Source organism: Vicugna pacos, chromosome 14 (genome assembly GCF_048564905.1).
Source record: "Vicugna pacos chromosome 14, VicPac4, whole genome shotgun sequence".
Lineage (NCBI taxonomy): Eukaryota > Metazoa > Chordata > Mammalia > Artiodactyla > Camelidae > Vicugna > Vicugna pacos.
Window position 1 is genome coordinate 17,941,595 of NC_133000.1, and position 21,928 is coordinate 17,963,522.

The 21,928-nt window shown below is 43.1% G+C and overlaps 1 protein-coding gene across 1 annotated transcript; it reads right to left on the reverse strand.

Annotated features, from left to right (window-relative positions):
- Positions 1-1,023: 1,023 nt before the first annotated feature.
- SLC25A30 (solute carrier family 25 member 30) lies at positions 1,024-18,330 on the reverse strand. Its single transcript, XM_072976279.1, has 10 exons — positions 18,204-18,330; positions 12,517-12,638; positions 11,226-11,373; positions 8,142-8,236; positions 7,069-7,154; positions 5,357-5,452; positions 4,565-4,689; positions 4,262-4,400; positions 2,851-2,931; positions 1,024-1,863 (listed from the first exon to the last, which is right to left on the reverse strand). The coding sequence occupies exons 2-10, from the start codon at positions 12,578-12,580 to the stop codon at positions 1,822-1,824; spliced, it is 876 nt and encodes a 291-aa protein (XP_072832380.1). The 5' UTR covers positions 12,581-12,638; positions 18,204-18,330; the 3' UTR covers positions 1,024-1,821.
- Between the last annotated feature and the right edge of the window lie 3,598 nt (positions 18,331-21,928).

A 21,928-nucleotide genomic window follows, 5' to 3' on the forward strand; every position in this document is an offset into this window, starting at 1 on the left:
GTATCAATGGAATGTTCTGGTAAGAAGAAACTATAAAGACAGGGTTCAGTACGAGGGGCAAGGTCTGAATAGGGTCATCTCTTCGGCATCACTTCCAGAGTAGGTCAGGGAGAACTGGACTCCCACCTGACTCTTGAAGTAATCGATACCTCCATGCCCCCTCCAGTCCCCTCCTTTCTTATCTTAGCTCTTACCTTTGCAGCTAAAATTCTGCTTCACAAAATCTTTCGTCAAAGTCAACATAAACAAAGAGCGGAAGGTGAAGTGGGAGGAAAACTGCCCAATCCCCAAGAAAGACTCATGAGCCTTCTATTCTGCTTCGAGGGAGGAAGCAGCCCGGGGGCTGGACCGACTGGGAATCGCACACATTGTGGAAGCATCTGTCACGGAGCCCCAGTTAGGATGTATCTGATGTCACTCTCAAAGGGCAGAACTGAAGGTGCCCAAGTAAATATTTTAATCTATTCATATTCCCTTTCCTGGGGCTGTCTTCTAGAAGTGGAAAGGTCGTGGGGCTCTCAGAGTCACCTTCTATTTTGAAAAAGAATAAGATGATGAGCACGAAGGATATCCTGTCTTTAGAAGAAAAGAAGGAAGATGTTATATGCCTCTGATCAGACTCGAGAAACAGGCACGTGAAAGAAATTGCTCTTCAAATTTCAAGCAAGTACTTACCATCCAAACTGATTAGGAAGTCCAAGACAGGAAATGTTTCAACAAACATGACCAGAGCTAAACTGGGAAATCTGGAAAAATCAACTCTGATTCACTTGCAACATTTTGCTAAGGAAAACGCTGTAAAACCTTAACCTCTTTCTTTCACCAGGCTTTTAACAAAGGGCCTCACTCAGGAGAAGCCCATGATAGAACAACCTCTTCTGTACACACGGACCTCGTCTTCTGGGATGACGGCTGTATGACAGCATGACGTAAGCACACCTACCCTACAAGTCAAGTGGTACCAACTACTGTTTTCTTTACTTGACCCTCAGCATCAACAGATGTTATTATCCTCATTTGACAGACTGGGAAATAGAAACTTTATTAAAATCATAGAGCAAATTACTGACATTACCTAAGACAGAACCCAAGTTGCTTAAAAACACCACCCACCAACACCGACTTTGCCAACTTCAAAGCCAACCTATCTCATCATCACGAGTTTAGATATTAAAATACTTCGTAACAATTCCTCACAAAGGTTGAGTTGTCAAAGGCTTAAAAATCACTTATTATAAGTGAGAGATCCTGCCCAAATAGGAAATTATCAAGCAGTGTAATATTCCAGGGATCTATTTCCTGCACTGTTTTTACCCGGAGTTGAAAAGCCAGGTCTCCACGTGTGACGGTTCTTCAGCTGACACGAAGTCACAGACCCCCAGTGTTTCCCGAACAGTAACACCCTCTTGGGGGGGTCTCCTCCGCGGCTCTGGAGAGCCTCTTTCGAACAGTCTGGTGGTCTCAGCAGCGCGCTGAGATGTATCAGGAGTTACTCCCCCCTGAAGAAAATAGCACACAGTTCCTGATCTTCATACAAGTTTTCTTCAGCAAGAAACATGCATTTCATGTTATCCTTGAGGTCGAAGGGCACTTGAATGGTAAGGACTAGTGTTTGGATGTTACTGTTTATGCCATTAAACGTTTGATACAGAGTATCTGATGCCAAGACACCGCAATCCGAGCTAACCCAGTCTTCACCTGTTGCTCACACCTCAGAACCTGTGAGGAGCTAAGCAGTGAGAAGCGGTGGGAAACAAGGAAGCTTTGCTATTTCAGAAGTGAGCATTGTCAGAGGGATGTCTCTCATGCAGTCATGACTTGTCACAAATCCAATTTCTTCAACTGCTCGTATGTCACGAAGAACTGCAGGCATTGGTTAAGGCTGACAAAGACGATACCATCTTAACCCTGATGCATCAAAACAGACCCACAGATGGCTCACCTATGAACAAATAGGTCTGGGCAGACCACACACCGTGGACATGATTAAACAGGAGAGGCTCCACCTTCAACCACCCCAAAAGACCTCCCCATTAGCCTTCCCAAGGTTGGCTTGGAAGAGACAGACCACAGCCGAGATATATAAATCCCCTGCATCAACTCTGAAAGCTTCTTCTAAGATTACATCCACACTGCTAGCTCTTCTGACTTCTGGGAATACTTTACAGAATAGGGAATTCTGTGAGAGAGAGAAACAAAGCAAGTCTGAGAAGCTCTCCTCCAGGGTTTCCACTAGGCAAGAGTCCACGGGAGGGAGGCGCAGATAAATAAGGATGGTGCAAACCAACATCCCCTACTTTATAATTCTGCCCTTTTTTTTTTAAATGGAGGTACTAGGAATTGAACCCAGGACCTCGTGCATGCTAAGCATGCGCTCTACCACTGAGCTATATCCACCCCTCTGGCCTTTTCATTCCTAATAAACTGCTACTTCCTTCCTGCCTCCCACTTTGGCTCATCAGCCAAAAGGTTCTGGAGCTGATTCCCGTCTATCCTTAGGCACTGTCTAAAATAAGCATTCTACAACACTGCTGCCAAACTACATCCTTCTCAAGGGTGGCTAGGCATTAAACAAAACAAAACAAAACAAACTTTGTCTCTGAAATCAGCTTCCAGAGCAGAGTCTAAAAGGTTTCATTGATATCACTGCCTTTCAATAATACCATCACTAAACCAAGATTCACAATGCCTAGCAGAGACATTTTACTTCCTAAAAGAGAAACTGAAAAGTTATTTCTTGAGGAACTCAAAAGAGTAAGAGCCTACGTCTAAATTATAACATGATAGTTTATACAAACAACATTCTTTAGTTCTATCTTTTTTCACATCTACTGCAACAGAAAAGGATACAATAATATTCCAAGGACCGAGTCTCAACCAATTTGGCCAAAACCCTTTATATAGAGCAAAAAAACCTTCATTCTTCCACGTCTGTTATAAGGGAGAGGGGGAAAAAAAGTTAACTTCCAACTTCCCAATTACGTCAAATATGCACTAATAATCAGTAGCCATACTGAAATGATCTATTTTTCTTAAAAACAAAATTCTGTTTGGAAAGACTCTGTAAGAAATCATTGCCCTCTGCCTCTTCTTGTTCTTTAAAACCTTCTGCATAGGTAAAGACTCAGGCTCTGTGTCAAACCACCCCGCACCCAAAGCAAACAGCAGTTAAATGAATAAGAAATGAGATGCAATTCCAACCTAGAGTCTCCTGCCTCCTGCCATGTGGGCTCACAAACAGGTCGGAAATAAAGAAGGGAGGCAATGGTGGTAAACACACATAGTTCAGAGTATCACGATTTCATGTTACTGGATGGACAAGATCAAGTATCTTTGCTTCATTAAAGCAATATTTAAATTCTAGGGATGTGCCAGCATTATGCCGAAAAACAGCGACCACAAAAGTGGTCCCTCGTCTTTGGCTGCCAGCAATCCAGGAGGGGAGACGGTCACAAACTTTCACCTGCTCACAAACAGTGGGGCCCAGTTATTTAAACTGAGAATAATGGTTGAGATTCGTGTGTTCCTTTGAGAGACGTCTGAATGAAGGAGATGCCTTCCAGTCTGACTCAATAGGAAGGTGATATATTGAACGTTCACTTCCAAATATTCATCTAAATTTTGTATTTATAAAAATTAGCTCCAGTGTGGCAAAAACTCTGTACCATCTCAGGGCTTTAAAGCATCACTCAGTTATATTAGCCCTCAAAATTTAGTTACTTCTTCAGTTAAGTACACATAAATAAAATATATTAACAATATATATATATGGGGGATAGTTTCATTGATTGAAGCAATCCACTAGAATGTTGAAGATGAAAATAAATGCGCTTATTTTGCCAACGTGTCCCTTATTATTATACTAAAAAGGCTTTAGCACTGTTATAAAAGTTTATACTTATTACTATAAATGTACAAAATGTTTTTACTTAACATTATTCCAGGTGCTATGCTAACTATTTTGTTTTTACAAATAATTATTTTTACAATATTTTTACAATACAAAAAAAACCAATTATTTTTACAATAATTCTGTGATATAGCTGCTATTATTGTCCCATTTCACTTACGAGGAAATTTCAGCGTAGAGTCCGTACCTTGACCAAAGCCACACAATTTCTAATGACAGAGCTGTGGGTTTATTTTGCTCTGAACCCTTGTGTTTTTAAGTCATGCTAAGAAACACTTCTGAGGGCAGCAGGGAAGCTAATGAGCCCCGAAAGGAATTCACAGCCAGGTACAGATGGACGTGCACGCTCACCTGTAACAAGCAATCCAAGGTACCTGTGTAGCCAGGGCACCTGCCGTCGCGAAAGACTCTCTGATTCATCATACGTGTTCTCACAACATCCACAGGGTTTGAGGCCAGGGCCCCGGCCAGCCCACAGGTGAAGCTCGAGCTATGAAGAGACCATTAGGAAAACAACTTCTGTATCACAATTTCTCAAACCTGAGAATACTTTTATAATGAACTTCCTTTAAAATGTCTATAAATCAGTAGCTTATTTCCACCTAAACTCGTGCATACCTATAATATTAATTTTTAAAAAACCCATAAACATACAGGAAATGGGTATACACGGTGTCTCCCATCAGGCCCGAGAGAATGAGGTGTTTCTTGGTGAGGTCGTAGACTGGCAGCTCCACGCCAACGACGATAGCAGCCCTCTGGGCTGTCAGGGACACACCCTGGGCGAAAATATGAAGAGCAAAGATTCAGATCTCTCTCCTCCGCAGACTAAGGCCAATTTGTATGTTTTCCTGTTGGTAGGTAGTAGTGCAGAGGGACAGAGCAGAAAAACCTGGGGGCTAAGAAGTCAGAAGCTCCAAAGTGTAATCCTGATTCTGGCACTAACTGTACGACCTTGACCGGGACGAGTCCCCTCTCAGAGCCTTGGGTTTCCTTGTACCCAGAGGACTGTACTGGGTGACCTTCAGGCTCTAGTCCATGAACTGACAGTCACTGGAATACTAGGAAATAGCACTCCATCCCAGGGCTTGCCTAGTAACACAGCCTTCACCTGAGAGCCGTGAGGCTTCCTACCATACAGACCAAAAAATCCAACATAACACTGACCTAGAAACCCCTTCTCCATAAGAACTGAAAAGAAAAAAGCACTCAACCTTCACAGAATTTCTTACATGTGAATTATCCAAAAAGCACTTTAAAATCATGACATATTCCTTATATTTCCATTTTACAGACTAAGGAAATTAAGGAAAAAGCTATCTTTCAGGGCAGATGTCACGCTTCTTCCCTTACTCCATCATGTCATTTGGATTAAATAAAATAGTGGAAATAGAAAAAATAAATTCAGAAAAAGGGGGAAGAACTAAGTCCATTTTTCAAGCTTACCTTCCACAGCCCTCTTGTTCCCTCTTGCTGGTAAATGTTAATGAAGTTGCCGATCATTCCTCCTTGAAGGGTGCTGTTTTGTGCTTGCATCCGTATCTAGAGAGTATTTAAAATACTAACGTGAGAAACTAGAACATTTCTCCCCAAATGCAGACTTTTAAAGAGCGCTCAATCTACTGTTTAATAACCATTAAAAGAAAAAAAGTACAATATAAGTATCACTATAATGCTAGCTAGTTTAAAATGTCCTCAGGAGACTAAAAATGTATAAGGATTGGTTCTTAGGCACTTTGGAATCAACAAAAAGCATCTAGGAGCATCCAGAGTCTTGCATATAGTAGCTTCTTAAGAATCAAAAAGAAATTATTATTTTTTAAAATACTCTCTTGAAAAGGAAAGAAAATGGCATATTTCCCTCCAGGTTACTAAGTAGGAGAGAGAGAATACGATGGTAATTCTAGAGATTTAATGGAGTTAGTGAGTATCCAGTGTACCTGGCAACACTAAACATGGGCAAGCACATTTCTTAAATTAGTTACTTCAAGCCACTATTATTCCCGACCAGCCAAATCAAAAGGTATGCAGCTGCGCTGGCCACAGGATGGCCACGTGATGCCCGTCACTCTTGAACTTACAAATAAACTTTAAAACAGCCATGGAATTCACGTGACCAAGATCCCAACATAAAAATAACGTTTGATGTAGCGCTCCGCATTTTTAAGAATGAAACGGGACATCCCACTAAAAAACTGGTGCCCTATTTTGGTTTCAGGAGCACATGCATTACCTCCAATTCTAAAGGGCACTGTTGTTGCCATGTTAACGTGGGAAAATAAAACAAAATGCAGGAGCTGCCTTTCCGCAGCCTTGACGTACATTTAAGAGATTCATAGGAGTGTGGATATTTTCTCTAGCAACCTTACCCCAACACAGGGTAAACTCGTGGCAAAAGGACCTGGTGTTTCTCATCGCACACTCAGTACCTTCACCGTGTGTGACTGTAGTGCGCCCAACACCCTGCTGCAGACAATTCTGATGCTTGTCCGAATCTCCTACTAGACTGAAGACTGCAGGCAGGGTCCTTGCTTTACTCATTTTTGGATTCTAAGCATTTAGCACATTAGTCCAAAGTTGAAGCACATGTTCAAACAGTTACTCACACTTAATTTTGATTTTCTTTAATTAGTTAGTCCCTTGCTGTATTGCAAAAAGGATTTAAGGAGGCTGTATCCCTGGTACTGTCGACAAGATCATCTAATGTGTTGTGTCTAATTGTGCTTAAGTATTTTCATTACTATTTCCTGAAGTCAAACGAATGGGTAACTTAATGCCTGCAGAAACAGTTGGCAATGAGCTGCCTAGCTTTGTGTAGAATTTGCAGCCCATCTATTTTAATAAACCCATAAAACAAGGGAGATTTTCAATGAAAAATGAAAGTCAAATGCATCTAAGCCTCAATTTTTTTTTTCTGGTTAATCACCAAAACCTCTAGCATCACCAAAGTCTCCAAAAATGGGCTCTACTTGGGACCTTATCTGTATCAGTGGGAAATCCATCTAGTGCGTGTCTCTAAGTTAGAGTCTTCATGGCACTTAAATCATAAACGGATTCACACATACATAGCAGTTATATTCACAGGTTTTCATTATCTGAATGTTGGTCTCAATAAGAAAATGCAGAATGTGCCTATAAGATACAGATAGCACGCTTACTTTCAAAACATCAGTTGGATTAGCAATGCTTGAGGATATGACTCCGGAGAGAATTCCACATAACACATTTATCAGAAGGGTTTCATCTGTAATCAAAGACATTATTATTTGACTTTTCATACATACAGAGCTCTTCTTCATGTGGGTAACTCAGATACTGGTGCAATTCATTTACATGCCACTTGTTCATTTAAGAGAATACAGAAATGTGATTCTGAATCAAGTAATTTTAAAAGGATTCGGGAGTTTGCTCAGCAAAACTTCTTGATATTTAAGAAGGCATGTGATATCATGCAAAGTGAGTAACCATCTACCAATTCACTTTTGGGTGTAAATGCAGACCACTGTTGTGATTACGATGAGGCAGTACACAGACTGGTGGTAAAATAAAAGATACCCTCTTATGAGATAATGTGGAGATAACGTTTTAAAGCGCATCATGTGTATTTAATTTGAAATACAGTGAAGTACTTCCACAGCATCTTTGCTCCTATTCATCACTCTCATGGAGCAGTGACTGGTGCTCATCACATTGAAAAAAAAAAAAGATAGAAACTTCTATAAATTAAAGCAAAGTCAAAGAATCAACCAGCAATAGAATATTAGAACTCAGGGTTCTTAATACTAAGAAATGCATTCACTGCTTTTCAAAAAAATACATGATCATTCTCATGACTTTCGAAATTTTTCAGTGGGCTACAACTCTAAGAACATACCCTCGAGTCTGGACATTGTGGAGATTAAGGACAACTCATTAAGATGTAAGATTGCTCCGTTTAACTGTTATTCCCCTAAATTCAGCTGATAAATAACTGACTTGCTGCAAGCATAATTCATTTAGACTTTATACCTAGAGTTCTCCTCCAAAGTGGTAAAGTCACAAATAAGAAAATCAATCCAGGAGGTGGGGGATAGCTCAGCGGTAGAGCACATGCTTAGAATCGCACAAGGTCCTAGGTCCAATCTCCAGTACCTCTATTTAAAAAAAAAAAAAACTTGCTCCAAAACCACTTGAATGCAAAGATAAGCAACCCGCCTCCTATCCAAAAGTGGAAGAAAGATTCCCCGCTCACCTTCCGGGTGCTCAACAAATAGCCGCTTCAGGCTCTGGTAAGTGCCTATCTTGATGGTGCCGTAGGAAGCCTGGCGTAACATCGCAGGGGCAATCCTGCCAAACCAATGTACAAAGAGACAGAGACATTCTAGAAAATCACTTAAAATCCTCCAGCAGACCTACGCAGGAGATGCAATCACGTATCTGCCTTCCACAATCAAGCTACACTAAAACAGACTTCTTCGAGTTCAAAATCCAACAAAAATACAGGAGATTATCAGTTTACTAAGTGAAAGCTCAGCCCCTCCTGTTTATCCTCAGTGAACACGTCATTGAACAAGTTCATCCATAACCAGACAGCTTTCCTTTCTCAGCACAAAGCGCCTGGTGAAGTCTGGCCTCTGTAAGCATCAGTCACTCCTCCAGGGTTGCTCTGGAGCTCATCTCCTATCCCCTGGGGGCCCTGTTTCAGTTATTTCCTCTCCCTCCGGGCCCCTCTCTGACCCCAGGGCCACCCTGTGCACTCACACTCCCCAGCTCTCCTGCTGCACCCCCACCTCCTTCTTGATGGCAATCTGGTTTCCCTCTGCCCCTTCCATCAAAACTCCCCTTACCACAAGGGGCCCAAGTGACATCTCTGTTGCTAAATTAGATGAGTTTTCCATCAGCATCTCTGCAGTACTTGCTGCTGTCATTCTTTGTCCTGCTTGCAGCCTTCTTCTCCTTGAGCTACTTCCCCGTCCAACTCCTCCTCTCTCTGCAGCACCCAACCTCTGCCCTCAGGGGAGCCCTGGAATTCTATCCTTCCTCTCTTCTCTCCTCGCTCCACACGCTCCCAGAGGAGCTCATCTACTCCCACGGCTTCCACTGTCTAATGACTGACGGTTCCTAAATTCAAGTTTCCAATACTGACTGATCCAAAGATGCATTTCCAGCTGCTTCCCAGATTTCTCAACTCACACATCCACCAGAAAGATCAAGTGCCCCACATTGAACTAATTATCTTCCCTCTCCAGACAATCCGCTCTTCTCTTCCGTGTCCTGGACCAGAGGATGGAACCTCAATCAGCACACTGGCCAGAACCAGAAAATGAGACATTAGCTTTAGCCTGTCTCCTCCTTCCCCAGCCACCTCCCCATCGTACATAAGGTTACACATGATGTCGATCCTCTGCCCTAAAGAGCCTTCCAGCCTGTCTTCTTTCTCTCCATCCCCCAGACAAAACCTCAGGTTAGATCCTTGTCTCTATGTCCTCCATGTCAGCCTGCTTCCACTGTCACTGTCTCTCTTTCCCCCCATGGCAGGCAGGCACCTTTTACAGTGGAAACCTGGTTGTGTCAGTCCCTCTCCTCATAACCCCTTAGGGGCTTTTGTCTGCCACAGTCACATGCTGACAGGTACCAGGCAGATGCTGTGAGTCCATGAAGCAGGCTGGGTCCAACTGCACACCTACGTTACGTAAGCACCAAGGGTTTGGATAAGCCAGAGAAAGCATCCTTAACACTGGTTACTATTGCCATAGGTGAACAAATGTGAGCCCAGATGGTGGGTTTTCCTGAGAAGATGGAATTCCAGGTTTTCATGTTCAACTTCTCATATTTAAAACACTGGCTCTGTTGAAAGACAAAAACCTTTGGGATCCGTGGTTGGGAGGGCTGTGAGGCCTGGTTTGGGACCTGCAGTGTCCCGGACAAAATCAAGATGCTTAGCATGGCCTGAGGTAGTCTGGGTCCTGACCCCTTGTTACCACTCCAACTCCATCTCCTGCTACACAGTAACTCCTATGCTACAGACATGCTGAATCACTTGCAGTTCCTAGAAAGGACCGTGTTCTCTTGCACATACTACTGGCTCTAAATGAACAGAGTTCCCCTTTAACTTCACCTGGCTAATTCGTCTTGGTCCTTTCAAGATCAGATCCAGCACCTTTCCAGCACACCGGTCCCCTCCCGTCCCCACAGCTTGGGACTGGCACCTTGTCTCTACCAGACTTTGGTACTCAGCAGACTCCACTGGAATCCCTGTTTGCACATCCGCAGCCCCACTAAACAACAGTTCCTTCAGGACAGGGTGCTGCTGCTGATTCCCATGTGTGCTCCCAGATCCATCCTTGCCCTTCTCTGTCCTGCTTTGTGCCCGGCAAGGCTGGTGCCATGGACCACATCATCCAGTTCCCCTGCCAGCTGACTTCCTGGTGGATTTGGCCAGTAGAAGATGGGAAGGAGGTGGGGGAGGGAGGAGAAAGAAGCACAGGTATTTCTTCCTCTCCCTGGGCACTGGCAAAGCATCCTCGACAACTACTGTTAGCTCCTTCAAGGCTCCAGCCCAAGTAGGTTCTGCTAACACCATTCCTTCGCCTGTCCCTGTAGTCCTAGCGTTGGTAACAATTTCTCACTTTGCTAGTTTCTAGTGACCTCAAAATCCTTCATTTATTCCCTTAAGTAGCCCTTCATTAATCTCTCATTTAAAATTCTGTTTCCTGCAGGGACTCTGACTGACAATAGGCAAGCCCTGCCTTATTCACTTTCCTAACCAGTGCTTGCAGCACACTGTTCTTTGAATGTTGGGTTAAAAAGTTGTTCACTGAAACTCTTACCCATGGAGAATACAATATCATTTCCATTACGGCGAAAACTTCAGTAATTCAGAATAACCAACGAAAACTTCAGTAATTCAGAATAACCAAGGGGAAGGGCTATTTTCGGAGTGAAAAACCAGTATTAAGGAATGTTTTAAAACAAATGTAAATTTTGTGTTATTCTATTTGAATATAATAAAAAGTCTCACCACAACATTCACTACATGAAACATATATATAGAAAATAACCAGTATCTTGTAGTAACCTATAATACAAAGAATATGAAAACAAATATATGCATGTATATGTATGACTGAACTATTAAGCTGTGCACCAGAAATTGACACATTGTAAACTGACTATACTTCAATTAAAAAAGAAAGTTAAAAAGAAAACTCAACCATGGTACTTGCTCTTTTAAAATACCCCCTAAACCTGTACTTTTTCTCTCTGAAGTCTCAGTGTGAAGTCTGTTCATTTGAAAGGTCAACAGTGAAATACAAACACACAAAGGTCTACTCACCCCGAATACAGCGCTTTCAGGCCTTCTTCTCTGCCTATCCTCACCAGCGCATGCAGCATTCCTCGATATCTGATCTCTTTAAAGTTTGCATCGTTCTTCTGGCCTTGAATCTGGAGCCGTGTCTTGGTCAGATCAATTGGAAATGTACCTTAAAATTTTAAAGAAGGAAATGTTTCACTTAATAAAAAGAAATTCCACTAAATAAAGGATACATAGCAATATATTACTAAGGAAACATTCAGACTATAATGTAAACTAAGAAATAGAATTAAGAAATGGCTGATAATTTGCAATCTTTTTTCTATTAAAAGAGGAACCAAATGAGTTTAAAAAACCCTTTTTTAAAATGAGTGTATTTTCTTTTCTGTACATTTTTACTAATGTCCCATCTTAATTTTACATAGGATTGAGGAGGCTGTACTGCTGTCAAAAGTAGGGACATGGAATGATTTACACAAACAGGAAATCCATTTAAAAATGTTAAGTTCCTATTTTTAATGTATGCGACGGCTAATACTTGGTTCAATACGAATGAAGAGAGATAAATGTATTTTCTAAAGGAGTTTCTCACTCTGTGGGTTACAGCCTGAAAGTGAATCTGTTAATGCAGGTAAAAATGTTTAATACAGTACCTGAGATAGTCCATCCACATATATATAAACCCCTGCTCAGTAACCTGTGTGGGTGGGAAAGCCCACCCAAGGGGGAAGCCTAAGTGGGCGGGCAGGGATGGGTGTTAATGTGCCCCAACCTCTTGCCCGGTCGGTCCTCAGGGGCAGCCTCTGCCCCAGAACAGCAGTGGCCCAGCCCAGCACCTGACACCATCTCAATCAATATCTGTCCAATAAATGATTCTGAGAGTAACAAGGAACAAACAGGATCTGCTGTGGCCCGGAGCAGACGAGGGAGTCACAAACAGGATATGGACAATGTGCTGAGCTAGAACACGATGACAGTCCCTGGACTCGAGCAGGGAGGCCTTGGAGCTCCTCAAACCTCTTCAACAGCCGGATGAGTTAATCATGGCAGAGGGGACGAGGGAAACGGGGACAGATGGATCCACAAAACCTCTGTTTGAGCACCAGGTTCAACTTTCTCCCCAGTGAACTCTGAACCCTCAGCTGCTGATAAACTGCCCAAATGACTCTTTTTGTCTTACAATTTGACTTCTGAGACCAAGTGTTTCATAATCTCGCTTTCGGTGCTTGTGCTGCACTCCCATCAAACACCACATCGCGACCGTAAGTCTGAAGCCTCCCGACGCGCGGCGGCCGGGCGGCGGGCTGCTTACCGCACTCGGCCGTGACCGAGGCCAGGCCCCCGTACACGAAGGGCTTCCAGTTCAGCGCCGACATGCTCACCGCCGTCCCTCCTCCTCTGCTTCACAGACGCATAGCCCCCCGCACGATTCTCCTGGACACAAAAGCAAGAGGTTTCAAGGCTGTCATTTCTCACACGGGCACTTTCTTCTTTCAGCGTGTGATTTATTTGGAGACTGCAACCAGATGCTATGGCTGAATCCCCCACAATACCCAAGGTGAGCCTCACCTTATAAAGCCCAGCACCCCATCCCCTAAACCCCAAATCAGCAACTATTATTCTCACTTTATCAACTGCCTTAATTCTCACCCAGGCCTCAAATTAATCCAATACACTTATGTCTTGATATACATGTAAGTGTTTAGTGTATGTAGTCCAAAGCAGGCCACATTCTCAGGGTCTACGTTATCTGAGATCTGTCCTCCTTCACTCCATAAATATTTCCTATTTGTCACTGTCTTAGTGAGTCCCTCTCAGGAGACACTGGAGTCCTTCAGATTCACAGGAGCAGAAAAATAATGCAACCCAGTGTCACAAGTTAAAATGATAATTACTTACAATGACCAAAATATATCTCTAGTTTCTAAGTGTTAGCTCTCTCCTTTTAGCCATGGGGTCAGAGCCACACCTCCTCCTTCCTAGTAGAATTCCTGTTAACCTCCAGGTTTTTTCCATCATCATCATCATCACCATCATCAAAGCGGCGGATACAGCCAAGTAGAGGTAGAGGCTATACTCACTAAGCTAAATAAAATGCTTAGCTTTTAGGCCTATTGTGGAGATTAAATATATATATATTTTAAACTAGCACTAAAAAAGACACTCCCAAATGTTGCCTTCCATCCCTCCTTCCCTTTTTAGGTCCTCATTCACTGTGACATATATTCACACACCTGCCACAGCCAGGTCCCCACATTCATTATGTTCTGCAGTTTTATGTGATTTTTTGGCAAATCGGGCCTTGCGCTCATTAACAGGAGACTCATGGAAATTAGCACACTTTTGTATAATATACTAACAACTCTAATTCTTGTCGGTTTAAAATTCTAAATTATGATAGTCATTATTGGCCAGCAACATGCCCAATGTTTTTGATCTGCATGTTTGGGGAATTTTCCCAAGTCTGTATTTCCCAGGACAGACCTACCACAAATCACTACTGCCAAGAATGTCGGATCTCAACAAGGCCAATGGGTTTGCTTAAACCAAGAGAAAACACAGGAACCCAAAGAGGACCCTAATAGACATACTGTTATCTGTTCCTCACTTATGGACATTAACCAAATTCAGAGTGGCTACAGATGAGTAAGGCAGCAGGCTACCTACGCATGGAACTTGAACATCAGTATATGTTTTATGTACTTCAGTACCAAAGAACAAGCCCTCCTCCGCAAAACTCACCTATTGTCCTTGAAAAAGTTTAATATCTGTACTTAACTCTTTGTCTTATTAAATCCATAACCAAGATAATAATTAACACTGTAAGTTAAGACTGTAAGAACACATTAATAATAAATCCAATAATTCATTTACTGGCCTCAACGCATACTTGGATGAGTCCAAGTTAAAAAACAAAATAAGAACTACATAACACGGCACGTGGAAGTACTGTAACTTGCCACTGCAAAAGTGTTGAATAGAAATGTTTTCAGTGGCTCCCCCCCAACTAGTTTGGATAGGAGTATAGAGAAATAAATTAGGAAACCCAGTTTCAGGAAGTGCCTTGTCCAAGGCCACATGGCTGATGGGGGCAGAACTGGGCCCCAACTTCCAAATGTTTTGATTCCAAGTGCAGTGTTCTTTCTACCACCTGAGGCTGTACATGATCAAAAAGGAGTAATGGAAGGGGGAGGGTAGAGCTCTGTGGTAGAGTGCATGCCTAGTGTGCAGGAAGTCCTCAGTTCAATCCCCAGTACCTCCATATAAGTAAACAAACAAACAAACCTAATTACCCTCCCCACCAAAAAAACCCACCACCAACAACAAAGAGGTGTGATGGCATTTTAATTAAGGAGAAAATATTTCTAAGCAGCTACTAAGGTACTACTGATAAGATGTACCTTGTGAACAATAAAGATGTCCTTGAAAGTCTTGAGAAAAATACATATTCAGAAGGTAGTCAACCTAAACAATAATTAAACTTTCCAACACATAGCATAGAAGATGGTGTTCCTGTTTTTCCTCCCCCAGAGTTTTTTACTACGGTGAAATTCACATACTATAAAATAAACCATTTGAGCAAACATTTCAGCGGCACTGAGTACATTCACAAGGTTATACAAACACCACCTCTATCTAGCTCCAAAATATTTCACCACCCAAAAGGAAATCATTAAGTAGTTGCCTCCATTCCCCGGTGACCCCCTCTCCCTCAGCCTCTATATGATTCTTCTTTTCTTAGCTGCGATACTATATATTCATCAAGCTTCTGTGTGGAATACAGGACTCCGTATTAGCACTTCCTAGCTTAGCTAAGGAGCTTCTTAAAAGTACAGGCACCAGGGTCCCCACCCACTGAGAGGATCTCAGGAACATCCCAAGCATGTATATTGTTACTGAAAATCAATGAGTCAAATAATTGATGGCCACCTCACATCTTGGTGTATTTATCACTTAAATTCCTGTTTTAGGTAGTTGATTAGGCAGTGACGACGTTATAGTTGGTTCTTCTTTTAATTCATCTTATTTAGTAATGATTTGTTTTCTACGGTGTCTATGTGTACATACACATACACATATATGCAAAAGATACCCTTCAAAGTGTCAGCAAAAATGTATGGGGAATGGGAGTATAACTTCTGATCTCTAATTTGAAAAGAAAACATTTTTTAAAGACTGTATTGTCACAAGACCTCATGCCAACTCACTAATTAACTTTCTGGTTTCCTGCCACTACTTTTGTTTTGCTAGTTTAGCTTTAGTGAGATTTAGTTACTGTTTATTCTGCTGGTTTTGATATTAGATTTTTAGATTAAAACCCAGAGGTTCTGAGTTACACTCACATGCAAACACTAAAGAGCTCACAGGGGCTGTGGAATTGCCTCCCCAGGGTTTTGAATCACGTGGGATGGAGTACACACCCATTAGTTCCCATTCAGATGGACCCCATACCCCCACCATAACTTATCTTCCACAAGTGACTGTCCACTCCTCAATCCCTGGGTAAACTGTAAGGAAGTACTTTCTATTCAACCACACTACCTAGGAGGAAGGCAAAAGTAACTCTAGGATTCTTTTTCTTTCCAGTTGTAAGACTAGATCCTTGAACAGTTAAGACTAATGTGCCTTCCCAGGTTAATGTTTCCTGAATCAAATAAAGAATGATTTAGTTTAAATAACAATCAGAGAGCATCAATAACTGGTCAAACATTCAAACAAGAAAAGGTTCTGGTTAATACTGGAATGGGAGACCATATGTCCAGTAAGCTGTACTGGCCACAAGCTTGCCAGGGCTTCAGTTATCTCAGGCTGAAATCTGTTCAGTAAACCAAGCCGTTTCTTTTCTTTTTTTTTTTTTTTTTGAGCTCTCTTTGGAGGGATTCTCCTCGCACACATTCCTTAACTTCCAAGCTCAATTTTTTGGAAAAATCCCAACTCTACTCAAGTGCCAAGACTGATAGGCCAACACAGTAAGGGGTACTGATGTGTCCCTTAGCAATCATTAGTGATCCCGCAGTAGCTCAGCCTGAGATTCAGGGAAGGGCTTACAACTTCCAAAATTCCAGCGTCCGGCATAGAAGTGGCTGTTGATTCCTTACCACTCTTGCTCTCCTCTTTGGGGCCTACCCTCTACCAGACTCAAACCCAATGACTACTCCTCTGCACCGCCTTCTGAACACAATACTAACAATGGTTGTCATTACTGAATCCCTGACAGGTCAGGCATTGCTACATGGTTGTCACATCTTTACAACCCTGTAAGATAGGTATCATCCCATTTCACAATCGAAAGACAGCTTCACAGAGGAAAGGTGACCCCGCCTCGTCACACAGCAGGAAAGTACTCAACTGAGGTCTCCTTGAGGGAAGGCTAATCCTTCCTCCACGAGCTACCAAGCCAAATGCAATTTCCCAAAGGCTGTTAAAAATACTGGCACACACACAAAAACAATAATTATATAAAAAAAAAAAAGTCGTGGTGGCACAGAGGAAATCTACACATTCAGAATACAAGCAGGATTTTCCTGCATGGGAAATGCAAAAACTTTTATCTATTAAAAAAAAGTGTTTCCTGTGTGGAAATGTCTCTACAAATCAAGAATTCCGAAGGATTCTGCCTACACTTAGGATATATGCTAAGTTACAAATCCTCTCTCACTACATCTTCTCTTAACATTAATTTTCTCCTTACCTCATTTGTACAGCTGCAAAAAGAGGCACAAATACAGTAACTGCTGCTGGAACTTCTGAAAGCTTTCCAAGTTTCTCATATAATTAATTCTGAGTAAGTTCTTTCAGTTTGACTGTGTGCAATCTTAAACTGCAATCTAGTCTCTAAATTTCTGTGCGCTCATAAATCTGTTCCCTGCAGGGATGCACTGCCTGGATTTTTCCCCTATTTTCCATTCTTTTTAAAGGTACGCGGGGTGGGGGTGGGGCGGGGTGGTGATAGGGTATAGCTCAGTAGCAGAGTGCATTCCTAGCATGCTCGAGGTCCTGGGTTCAAGCCCCAATACCTCCATTAAAAATATATAAATAAAATCTAATAACCCCCCAAAAGGGGGAAAAAAAAGTGCGGTAGGAAAAATAAGCTCATCAGGCTTATGAAACGTAGGATTTAAAAGGAATCTTAGAAACCCATTTTATTTCACATGAATTAACTGAGTCCATGGTCACAAAGCTTGGCAGCAACAAAGCCAAGAACAGAATTCATGCCTTTCAACTCTTCTCGCTGCAGGAGGACAAATTTAGACTCTTGCAAGACAGTCGACACGTTTTGTTATTCTTGCGCAGGAACAATAATAGTGATAATGCTTTACATGAAGTTACTTACACCTAGAATTACGCTAAAACCCAGAGCTACATTAACTTTCCGAGCAAGTGAATTCGACCCGTCCTCGCAAACATGAGCCAACCTGGCGTGTTCAGGAGTACTTCAAAGTACAGAGTGCCCTTTCCCACAGTATGCAGCTCACAGGTGCCCGGGCTGCACACTGAATGAACCGCAAGTGGGAGGGATGCGGAGGCTGGGGAAACGCACAGCGGCCGCAAGGGCGCACACGCAGAGATGCCAGACGGGCCTCACACTTGATCTCAGTGGCGCTGGAACAGAAATCAGCCCCCAACGGCGCCGAGTGTTGAGGGCCGGGAGCAGGCGCTCCACCGGAACCGGCCCGACCGCAGGCAGCGGCAGCCGGAGGATCGGGGCCCACCCTGGAACCTCGAGCCCCACGAGCCGGGCCCCGCACGCGAACCGGCGAGCACTGGTAGCCCCTGGGCACGCCCGGCCACGCCGGGTTTCTCCGGGACCGCAGCCCCAACCCCTGCCCCTGCCCCAGACCGCGGCCGACTAGAGGGGCAGCGCCGCCGCGCAGAGACCCGGAGTCCAGCGCCAGTGGTTCTAGGCGCCGTGGGGCAAGGAGGCGGGCCGGAGGAGGGACGACCCGGAGCAGGCATGGAGCGCCCAGCGCGGCCGCGGTCGGGGGAGCAGGCACTTACCGGGTGGCGGCAGCTGCCCTGCACCTCCTCCTGCTCAGTCCCAGCAGCAGCCGGAGCCGGCAACCCCACGGAAACTAGAGAAAAGGCTGCGGAGCGGCGGGGGCGGCCCAAGAGCCTGCGCGCAGCCCCTCCCCGGCCCGGCACAGCGCGGCCCCGCCCGCTTCCTCGGCTCCCATTGGCCGTTTCCGGCACAGGCCACGCCCAGGCCACGCCCCACGCAGCTGGCGGCTGGCTGGTCCCAGAGGGACGGGACTCCCGCACCCTCCCGCTCCCCCTGGCAGGGGTGGGAGCTTTCCCGACTCGGTGACGCCTCCTACGGCCTCGGGGTCGACCCCGCGATGAAAGAGAAACTTAAGAACCACACAAGAGCCTTCTCAGGATCCTGATTATTTTTGTCCACGTGACCCTCTGCAGTCGGAGGGAAGTAAACTTAACATTTTTTTTAAACCCAGCTTTCTAATTTGAAAATTTATAAACCGACTGAAAACTTGAACAGTATACCCTGCACTAAATTGAATGCTAGTATTTCCCAATGTTTGCGTTCTTTCTCACTATATAGGTTTTTTTCCCCCGAACTATCATTGGAAAGTTGCAAACAGCTCTGATTCATCCCTAAACACCTCACTATTATGGCATGCAAGAAATTTAATACTATTTCAGTCAAAATATCCAATATGCGGTCCATATTTACATTTCCTTTGTTGGCCCTAAAGGTCTCCCCCACACACACACACACCCACACACACACAAACACTTTTTTTTTCAGTTCGCGATCCACCCAGGGTTCGTTGCCTTTGAATTCATATCTCTCTATACAAAATCCTTTAGTCTACTATCCTCGTACTAGAACTCTCACTTTAGAAATCTTTTATTACTTTGACATATTTGAAAAGTCCGGGACAATTGTAGATTGTATCAGTATGGATTTATGGAATTGTTTCCTCGTGATTAGATTCAAGTTAAACTTTTTAGTAAGAAAAGTAGTCGGTGATGTTGTGCAGTTCCATTGGGAGGCATGGTGTTGTTTTGGCCTATTATCCACTATGCCAAGTTTGATCACCTGGTCAAGGGTGGTCTGGCAGATCTCTCCTCAAATATCCTCTCTCCCTGTGCCACTGATAATAACTGCAGTGATAGGTTAAAACCTGGTGAGTATTTTCACCCAATGAGGGTAGCACGCACTTATCGCACAGGTTATAAAATGGAGATTTTCTAACATTCCTTCTATGTTTATTAACTGACATTCCTTCCCACGGAAGAGTAACCCACTCTTTCTTCTTTTCTTTTTTGCTTCCTCTCCCCTTCTTCCTTCTTTTGAACAGTGTGAACTCTGGCGTTCTTTTAAAATTCAATATAATTCAATTATTATAATCAAATACTATTATTATTTATGGTGCTCAAATTGCTCTTTTGTGGCCAGCGGAAGACCCCCTCCCTGGCTCCTTTTTTCTTGTATATAGCTTATCAATCTTTGTGCACTTTCTCGCTTTCTGATACAGGACCTGCTAGCCCTCCTGGCATTTTCTCTCCTTTAGGCAAAGAAACCTTAGTTCCTTTTAGTAGGAAGTAGCACTTAGAAGATTAGGTCTAAGTGTCTGGTGTGCTCATTGCTACTGGAATGTCACTTCTTTTAAGCCCTTTCAGTGGGCGAAGTGTTTATATTTTCATATACATATAGATATAAAACAGTAAACAGCATACTCTTTACCCAGATATAATTTGAAATCATGAGTTCATACTGATACCTCCAATTAAAAATTCAACAACGTGAGGTTCATTCTAGCATTTTTGTTTCCATGTTTATATCTTTCTTCACATAAAACCACAGTGAAAACCCTGGTTCCTAACAAAAACATGTAAAATATGCTGTCAAAACCAGTAAACATGGTGGTAAAAGTGCAGGAAAACCCTGGTTCCCCTCAGCATCAATATATTCACTCATTTGTTCAATCCTACAATATACACAAAAGAGTTGAGACTTCAGTACTAACACCAAAGAAATCTTCTAAGTTCAAGATTTCTTTGCAGTTCTTACTATCTTTATAAACACATCCCTTCTCAATGACGTGCCATTAGAGGACTGTAACCAAAAGTTGCTTGAATTAATTTGCTTTGCAATACGGTTATGCTGTCAACTCACTATATTGTTAGGTTTGTTATTTTTATTTGCATAACTTAGTTTGCCTTTTTCATTTCTCTTATTTTTAGTTTTTGAATGAATAAAGCATTCATATGGTTCCAAATCAAATCTTAACAAATGTTATGTTCAGGGGAGTAGCACTCTCTTCCTATTCGCTGCACTCTGTTCCCTTTCAACTCCTGTCGCTAAGCATTGTCCTTAGTTTCTATTCTCTGCCCCCCACTCAAATGAAGAATATTATTTATTTATTTATTTATTTATTTTAGTATTGCTGTATAATTATGCTTTGCAGCTTAAAACAGCAAACATTTATTACCTCCCGGTTTCTGTGGGTAGAAATCCAGAGGGTCTTAGGTACCTCTGGCTCCAGGTGTTTTACAAGAATGCAGTCAGGGTGGCATTTGGGGCTATAATCCTCTCAAGGCCCCACGGGGAGTAGGGTAGAGGGGGAGGATCTGCCTCCAAGCTCACACAACCTGGCTATTGGTTGGCCTCAGAAGATCCTCTTTCAAGCTCCCTTATGTGGAGGTTGGCTGACCTCAGGTCGATGCTGGCCATCAGTCAGTGTATTAGTTCCTTGGGCTGCCTTAATAAATTATTACAAACTGGATGGTTTAAAAAAAAAAAACAGTTTAGTCTCTCACAGTTTTGAATGCTAGAAGTCCAAAATCAAGATATCAGCGGGGCCACGTTTTCCACAGTCTCTGGGGAAGAAACCTTTCTTGTCTCTCTGAAGGCTTCTAGCTGCTGCCAGCTATCCTCGGTGTTCCTAGGCTTGTAACTGCATAACTTCACTTTCTGCCTCTGCCTTCACATCCTGCACGTGTGTGACTGCCCAAATTTCCTTCTGCTCAGGACACCAGTCACTGTATTTGGGCCCACCCTAATCCAGAATGACCTCATCTTAACTTGACTAGACCTGCAAAGACTCTATTTCCAAATAAGGCCACTTCACAGATACCAGGTGGATTAAAACTTTAGTGTGTCTTTTTGGGAGACACAATTCAGCCACTGGAAATATGAGTTCTTGCATCATGGTCTCACCATAAAACTACTCACAATGTGGCAGAAAGGAAAAAAGAGAGAGAGAGATACCAGGATGGAAGCCACGGTCCTTTTGTAACCTAATTTAATAGTGACACTACCTCTGCTATATTCTACTTGCTAGAAGTGAGTCAGTAAGTCCAGCCCACACTCAAGGGGAAAGGATTATACAAGAGGCAATGATCACTGGGGACCAACTCAGAGGCTGCGCACCATAACATATATATTTTTTCTTAGTTTTCTTTCTGACATAAAAGGTAGCACATTTTATTCTTCTTTGCTTTTTTCACTTAGCAATAGATAATGTATCCTGGAAATTATTCCAGAGACTAACTGAGCAGGGCTCTATGGGTCCTCCAGGACAGACCCTTCCCCCATTTCCCCTGCTTCAGCTACTCTCTGAAGCACCTAAATAAACCATATCTGATGCACATTACTGAGTTGTTTTATGGATGCTAAAACCCCCATCAAATAGACGAGTTAACTGCTTCATGATCGGAAGCACACAGCCCCCAGGCCCTGCAGGAGCCTAAGGATTGGT